General features: G+C 35.6%; 3 protein-coding genes across 3 annotated transcripts in view; 1 reads left to right on the top strand and 2 right to left on the bottom strand.

The window, feature by feature from the left end:
- LOC107470506 (uncharacterized) overlaps positions 1-2241 on the bottom strand; it is a 3367-nt gene extending 1126 nt beyond the window's left edge. Inside the window, exons 1-4 of the mRNA XM_016089911.3 lie at positions 1882-2241; positions 1398-1583; positions 869-985; positions 570-719 (exon numbers count right to left, since the gene is read on the bottom strand). Coding sequence (XP_015945397.1) covers positions 570-719; positions 869-985; positions 1398-1583; positions 1882-2088 — 660 coding nt within the window. The 5' untranslated portion in view covers positions 2089-2241. The remainder of the gene's footprint in view (positions 1-569; positions 720-868; positions 986-1397; positions 1584-1881) is intronic.
- An 809-nt stretch (positions 2242-3050) lies between these two features.
- LOC107470496 (outer envelope pore protein 37, chloroplastic) lies at positions 3051-6772 on the bottom strand. The gene is made up of 6 exons (XM_016089900.3): positions 6294-6772; positions 6132-6221; positions 5873-6049; positions 5542-5636; positions 3872-3992; positions 3051-3450 (listed from the first exon to the last, which is right to left on the bottom strand). Exons 1-6 carry the CDS (start codon positions 6666-6668, stop codon positions 3319-3321), a joined length of 990 nt encoding a protein of 329 aa, XP_015945386.1. The 5' UTR covers positions 6669-6772; the 3' UTR covers positions 3051-3318.
- A 182-nt stretch (positions 6773-6954) lies between these two features.
- On the top strand, positions 6955-7689 carry LOC107471702 (uncharacterized). The gene has a single exon (XM_016091192.1). It carries the CDS (start codon positions 6955-6957, stop codon positions 7687-7689), a length of 735 nt encoding a protein of 244 aa, XP_015946678.1.
- The last annotated feature ends 617 nt before the right edge of the window (positions 7690-8306 follow it).

The raw sequence follows: 8306 nt of genomic DNA on the forward strand, positions 1-8306 counted from the left end.
ATGTGTTAAAAGAAATAAAGATGAACATATTCCAATAAAAGCAAAAAAAATAGCAAAAGATATTCTAACTGTGGGCAGAGATTCCAACTTATAACCTCTAAATTCAAAGAGGTAAAGTATATAATTGACACTAAAAGACAGGGGAATATACATAGAAATGAAAAATCTAGTTAACAGCCTTCAAAAGAAGAATAATCCAGTTCCTAATCTCACTCAGCATCAAGGAAGTGATCAAGATAAAACGATAAAAATCCCCTCAGCACAACCCCTGGACTTACCAAACACATGCACTCCATACAAGGGAATAAAGTTTACACTATTCTTTACATTTGGTAATTATATAAATATATATAGATATAACAATAGATAAACACACAAAGGATATCATATCTTTTCTTAACTGAGGATAAATACGTCATAAACAACTACAAAGAGGACTAATGTTCTACAAATAAACTATCTTTAGTTGAAATAATTAAGTAGAGCATATTATAAAAAGGAGTATAAACACACAGAACTTTCATTTCATCTGAAAGAGGGTGCACAAACACTTCAAACTTAAACCTTACTTTTGACAACAGCTCCTGACTCTCAGGAGGCTGTTTGCTTAAACTTTGAGGCAATATAACTGTAAGCAACTCTGGTTTCTCAGCCCGTAAAGCACCTCGAATAACAGCTGCATTAGTCCCAGATGCTCCAGATGTAAATATGTGATTTTTCTGCAAGCAAAAAATTTTACATAAACAAAGGCACAAGCAGTTGTTAGACAAAGACACAGGAATGAATACTGAGAAATCCTAATCAGAATAGTGTTATCTACAATATTTTAAGATAATCTTGATTGATGATACAAGTTACAACATCTTACCGTTATAACCATAGCATAGCTAAGAATCTCAATTAATTCCTGGTGCATGAATCCCATGTTCCGTGTTCCAAAAAAGCCAATAGCTCTAGGTCCTTGCTGTTGAATGGCCAGTAACTCCTGTAAAATATCAAACTTTATTTAATGATATTGTGTAACTTACTATCAAGAAGACAACTCATGTTATTTTCAGGTTACAATAATAACTAGATTAAGATTATTTTTAGCCATGTAAAAAAAATAATTAAAAAGTGCCTGTAATACTACTTCATTAAAGAACATATACTATTTATTAAAAATAATGATAGCAAAAAAGACTTGGTTATAACTACAGAAAAATTCAAGTATTTAATTTCTATCCAATGCCAATATAACACCTCCTTAGAGTATTGACCCAATAATACGTTTCCGAATTCCGACTACTTAGAAACTCATTAACTTTTTTATTGACGACCAATTCAATGATGTGTCAATACAAACATTAGAGGATCAGTAAAATTTATACAAGTTTTGCAGCTGAATGGTTACAAACCTGGAGATAATCAACATCAGGAACAGGCTTGAACTCAGATACCATAACTGACCCTGATCCTTCGACAACGGATTGAGCCTGAGTGGGAATTTGTTTGCCTAGTTCATCGTCAGAACCATATAACCCTAACACGTCATCGAATTCGTAACCTGGCTCTTGATCCCTCTTCATGTGTCCATAAAGCCACTATACCAGTACACAAAAACAGAGTCCCTGGTAGTAAAAATTCGTGAAAAAATAACTGCCTGCTGATGCAAGATCCACAAACCAATCCTACACACACTACCCAAACGAAAGCATACTTTTCCATTACATAAAATATGATAACGCTAGACTTCACTGTTATATCTTATTAGGCAATACTCTAGGTAGCAGCTTTGAATACGTACATGGAATTATCATTCTAAAACTGTTCAGAACATAATTAAGCAATTGGAATAAAATTCAAAAACCAAGGAGTTCAGAGAGAGAGAGAGAGAGATACCGTCCGTCTAGAAGGAAATGGTTTGGGAGCGGCGGTGTTCCAGTGAGCGAGGCGGCTGTGGTGGTGAGAGAGAGAGAAGTAAAAGAAGGCATTGAAATTAAAATTAGGGTTTGGCTTGGGTTTGTAGGAATAATAGCAATGTGGGGAGAGATAAGAGGAAGTGATGATGGTATTGGTGGAAGGACTTAGAGACATAATTGCGTTCATCTCTTCTCCCAATTTCTCCCTCCCTCCCTTCCTTTTTTCTTCACGATACAATACAATTCAATTATCTCTACACCTTTTCCTTCTCACTGTAAGAGCTTCGGATTTCAGCGCTTCGCACGGACGGAGTGGGATCCACCTTTCCTTCTTTTTTTTGGTTAATCGAAAGAATAAGGGCTTGATTCGAGCTACTTTCCGAGAAAAACATAAAATAAAATTCTTATTTTACCTTTTTTTTTAACATATCCTAAGATTGCGTTAGAAATTAGAATATATAGATTTGCAATAAAGTGTTTAATGTCCTCTAAAATAATATATTTCAATCATTTTCATAGAATAAAGATGATACGAAGAAAGTTCAAATACTTTAACCCGAAGGTTTGATTCTCGTATTGGATATGAAAAAAACTTTAAAATGTTAGACTAATAAAGTAGCAATAAATTAATCATAATACACGATGGCAGTGAAATGATAGATACCATATTATGGACAGAAAAGACTAAATTATATCATAATGCATAAAAAGATAAATCTATTTGACAAATTTACACAAAGGGGGATGAACATTTTGTAAGAAAACTTCTCCATGTTTCATTTCCATGGGGAATAAGCCCTCTCAAGTGTAGTCACATTGGATGAACTCATCAGTCACGTTCCTTCCAAGCCCAAATTGCTCAAAATCCGAAGGCTACTTATTTTGTTGAAAATCTCATGTTCATCTGAATTTCAGACTTAGCCCTGTATCTAACAGGGCTAGAATATAACTCAATTGTAAAGACCAAGTAAAAAAGATGGTGACACTTATAGTTTTCTGGACCCTCTACACGTATGAAGAAAGGTTTTTTTTCCTTTTTTTTAATCGGATCACGAACTTGCAAATCTACATGTGCAACAGTAGCAAGGCTTTCCACCAGTAGCATAATAAATTACGAATTAGTCGTTGACAGTTAGAAAATACCGTAAAAAACCAAAAAATTAATAACTAATTTCAGCATCGTCTCCATCTGAGAATATTAAGCTTGAAAATTACAAATCAGAACATTATTTTACAAAATGTGTACAGTTGAAAACTCTGGTCTTCACATAAACCAGTCAAAATAGTTGATCAATCTCACTTTTTCATGATGATGTGTCAAGGTACAACGACACGTCGACACCATGGAGTTATCAATAACAAGTACCTTTCTTTTTTTTCTTTTCCATGAGATGAATAGAAATACATCAGCAAACTATTAAATATCCCATCTCTTCTTAACCCGAAACATTAAAACTGAAGATTTTATGTCGTCTTGTGGCACTTGAAGCATGAATTGAACTTTCATCTTCATGGGGGCTGCTTTGGCTTTCCCACCTTCATCTCCGACCTGAATGGAACGAATCAAGTCACTATACATAGTACAGGCACTTAAGACCATCCATACCGCTATGTACTTATGTGGCTGTCCATTTGCTCTAATTGCACACACCACTTCATGTTTTACAGCTGCACTTTTGAATTGCCTTCTTACTTGAATGTTATTAGTATTTTATAATATTTTTTTCCATTTCTGTTTGCTTATACATATGACTGCTTACACCATAACATTTTTTCAGGACCAAAACACAATTTTACAAACACAATTAAAAAAATTTTCACGGACAACAAACTTATTTAACCCAGTATTTTAACATTTTATTATGTGAAAATAATGCATATCACTTGCAACACAGTAACACACACACAGAGAGAATATACTATTAAGGATATCAAGCATGAGTTCAATAATTGCAAGATGAGAAACATACCCAAAGAGATGCCCAGCCAAGACGAACCTCTGAATCATAACCAGTTTTGAATTTGAAGTCTTTACCATAGGTGCGCTTGTAGACAGCACTCCAATAGTTGGAATCACAATTGTACCAATAACTATACATAAAGTATTTAAAATAAAAGCCACATTAGCATAGGAAGACTTTTAACTTTTCATATACAAAGTTGGTAATATATTGCATATTTTATAGCAGAATTTTTTTCAGTTATCTTGTTCTAAGTTTAACAATGGCTGTGATTTCAGGACAACTTACAATACAACTTGTACCCCAAGGGGGGAAAAAAACAAAAAGAAAATTGAGGGAGTATTCAATCAGTCAACCTGAATACTGAATCATGCCCAGTAGCAAGCTCATATTTTCCCCTTACAGTCTTTAATAGCATAGATAAGTATTTATTCCACAATCTCATGCTGAATATTTAAAATAAGGTAATAAGGTTGCATCATGCTAACTAACTCAAAATTACTTCCCAAACATTTTAAAAGCCAAATTTCAAAACCATTCAGATTACTGCCAGGAAGGATGCAACAACAGCAAAGAAATCATAAAAGTTTTTTTTTGTTTATCGATCAAACGCCATTCTATTGTTCTGTTGTAAATCATGTCTACAAACAAAACAGTTAATCCTAAGACCTTTCCAATGGTTTTACACTTTTGCCTATATTTTACTTGCGCTCCCTGTGCTTCTAACTGTTGGCGATCCTCTATCTTTTTTACTCTCTTTACGAAATCTTCAGCAAATGTTCTTCATATATGACCAAAAACCATCTAAAAGAATATTTATACCATATTTTCTATAAAAAGAAAAACAATTTATTTAAAATAAGAGAAGAATAATAGTGGAGGACAACTGGACAACAGACCACAGTACAAGAAGTTAGAATATACAAAGTATAATTCAAATGAGCAACGCTTCCCAATCCTTAGTATACCTTTTTTTGCATTCATCTAATGCAATATTCTCATATATGCAGAGCATTAAATTCATACAAAGTATAATTCAAATGAGCAACACTTTCCAATCCCCTAGTATACTTTTTTTTCCATTCATCTAATGCAATATTCTCATGTATGCAGAACATTAAATTCATTCTCTTAGCGTTTTACAACCTAATGAATCTCATTGAACATCCAAGCAGCTACATCATTGAAACTATGCCTATATTGTACATTGTTGCAAATCAGAACATCAATGGTCCTAACTCTTACAATTTAATTTATTTTGAAAAAAAAAAAATAAAGTTGAATGGTATGTTGCGCAATTGACAACCAATATAAAATTGTCTTTCCAATAAATTTATATTATTCAATGGGTTATGATGTATTATATCAACATTCAAGTGCCACCACTCCAGTTTCGTTATTCAGTAGCATGTGAATACTTGAAAAATGAACACAATCAATATTCAAAACCCTAAACAAATAACATCTTTTGCCTCCCGATGTTGCCAAAATTTTATCCCTTGGTATGGTATAGATCAAAGAAAATAAGCATGCTAGTCAAGAACAGGTCGTATGGCAATGACTGTAAACTAGTAATACCACCATTAGCATTATTATTGTTTAAAAACACTTTGACATCAATGAGTGAGGGAGAGAACAGTGGACATATATATGGTGGAGTCTTAAGAGGCTGTTCTAACCTTAACTTGTCGGAAGGAGTAAGCCTACGCTTAAAGGCAAAAGACAGAGCATTTGAAGGGACAGATAATGTGGGAATAAAAGACATTTCATCATCCTGCATTTATTTGTAACATTCAACACTAAGTTAGACAAAGCATCAAATGATCAAATCATCAAATAACAAGGAGGGGCAAAATAAAACGGCAAATAATGTATACAGAAAACACAAGAAGAAGATTACAGTCAATATCCCAAGAAAATGTTTGGGAAGGTGATGAAATAGCAACAGAAGGACAATACCAAAAAAAATAAATAAAAGAAAAGCATCACTGCTGCTACCAAATAAATCACCTTATAGCAATATCTCAATTTCAATTCTTCATCCTTATACTGAGCAGTGCCAACTCCATCAAAAAACTGACCCTTGAGAATCCCACTCACTGACAACAAATTCTTGGCTTCCTCTTCCTCTGTCTCCTTCTCCTGTAGCGAAACTTCACCTACAGGAAATCTAAGGGTTGCTTTTGGCTGCAAAAGTCAAAGCTGCTATTTATTACTCACCTTGATACAAAAATAAATAAATAAAAATATGCAAATAAATAAATCATACCAATCCAACAGATGGAACGGGAGTGGACAATTCAAGCGCATAGCCAGGATCAGCGAGGTTTGCAAGCATTGTAACCTCTCCTTGTTGAGCCTTAATTAGGGCACAAAAGTGAGAACAAAGAGGAATATGGAGAAATCAGATTGAGATTGAGAGAGAGATGACCTTGACATCGTGAGCAGCTTTGACATGCAATCTGGGACCAACATCGAAGGAACTCTTAACAAGAGCATTCTGGTCTTCGAGGTCATAGTGGAGACTAAGGTGCTTGGACACGAAGCTGAGTTGAGGCTCGGAGATTTCACCTTTGCTGTTATTGTGGAATTGGAACTTGAACTTGGCAAGTGTGTCCAACAACTTGCAAGAAATTTTATGGAAGAAGATTGCACTGTCACTGTCGAACTCAGTAGTCACTCTTAGGGTCGGCCTCCTTGGAAATGAGAAGATTGGCTGCGGATGGCTTTGGCTTGACGGCAGTGACTGCGGCGGAGGATCAACCGCCGGTGTGGGTGGAACCATGTGATTAGGGTTTGTTTCCATTTCTACCAATCAATGCTTCCCGTTATCTGTCTCGTCTGGTGTGGCTCCAATTTTTATGTTTAATTTGTCGATCGTCGATACAATCCACCTTTCTTTTTACTAACCAAAGACCAAAAGAAAAGAAAAGTCCACCAATTCAAACATTAATTAATTAATCACTCAATAAGAAAATAACAATTCAGTTGTGATGGGTCGGATTAAATATTTTGTTACAAAAATGGGCTTTGGCGGAAGGTAAAGGGAGTGGGTTAAAGAGTGTGTTGATACAGTATTTATGTCCTGGTAAATGACTCATCATCTAAACTATTTAATGATAGGAAAGGCAGTCAGGAACAGACATATTGTGTCGTTGTTAGTTGGTAAGGACAATATAAAGCTGTCACACCTCCAGTTCGCAGATAACACTATATTGTTCTGTTCATCAGAAGAGGATACCATCAGAAACTATGCCAGGCTGCTAAGGTGCTTTGAGGTGATGTCAGGGTTAATCATTAACTTTGATAAATCAAGTTTAATCCCAATCAACTGTGAACAGCATTGGACGTACAACATGTGCAACTTGTTGGGGTGCAAGGAGGCCTGCCTCCCAATCAGATATCTTGGCATTCCTTTAGGAGCGAACCCAAGACTGGTCAGGACCTGGAAACCAATAATTGACAAGGTGGAGGAGAAGTTCAGCTTGTGGAAAGCAAAGGTCCTCAATAAAACGGGTAAGATGGTCCTTATTAAATCTGTGTTAAATAGCTTGTCGGTGTACTACTTGAGTATGTATAAGATGCCAAAGGCAGTGACAAAAAAGTTGATATCGCTACAGAGAAGATTCCTGTGGAGCAAGGAGGAAGGCAGGAATGGTTTGGCGCTAGTTAAGTGGGAGGTGGTTCAAGTCCCTAAAAAATTGGGTGGATTGGGGATAGTGATGCCGTGGTCAGAAATACTGCACTACTATTTAAGTGGTGGTGGCGTTTTTCAAAAGAAGAATGTCCATTATGGAAGAAGGTTATGTGCTCTTGCTATATTTTAAATCCCAGTGTGATGTTATCAGCTCAAACATTACCTATTAGAGGGGTCCATGGAAGAATATCTGTCAACTGCAGTTCAAGGATAGTGCTGTGAAAGATAAGATGATTGCGGGGCTGTCTATGGAGGTGAGTGACGAAAGAATGACTCGATTTTGGAAAGATGTCTGGTTAAAAAGTGGTCCGTTAAAAGGTCAGTCATAGGGGATTGTGGGTTTTGGGATGGGTTAGAGTAAATCTAAAATTTTCAGTGGAGGAGAGATTTATACCAATGGGAGTTGGATTTAGTGGTTCAATTGCATGAGACTTTAAGACCTGTAAAGCTGGCACATGATAAGCAGGACGGAATTTTTTGGAAGTTTGACAAAGAAGGTATATTTTCAACTAACTCTTTGGTGCAGGTAGTACAATCAGAATCTCTCTCGAAGGACATAACCAGCTACAGTTTCACAAGAACCTTATGGAAAGGTTTGGTGCCGCCACGAGTGAAGTTATTTATTTAGTTTACTCTGATAGAAAGAGTGAATACTAAAGAAAGACTGCTTAGATTGGGAATTATTAGTCAAGGTGATAACATGTACGTTTTGTGTAATAAAGAAGTTGAATATATTCATCATTTGTT

This window comes from Arachis duranensis, chromosome 1 (assembly GCF_000817695.3).
Source record: "Arachis duranensis cultivar V14167 chromosome 1, aradu.V14167.gnm2.J7QH, whole genome shotgun sequence".
In the NCBI taxonomy this organism is placed as follows: domain Eukaryota; kingdom Viridiplantae; phylum Streptophyta; class Magnoliopsida; order Fabales; family Fabaceae; genus Arachis; species Arachis duranensis.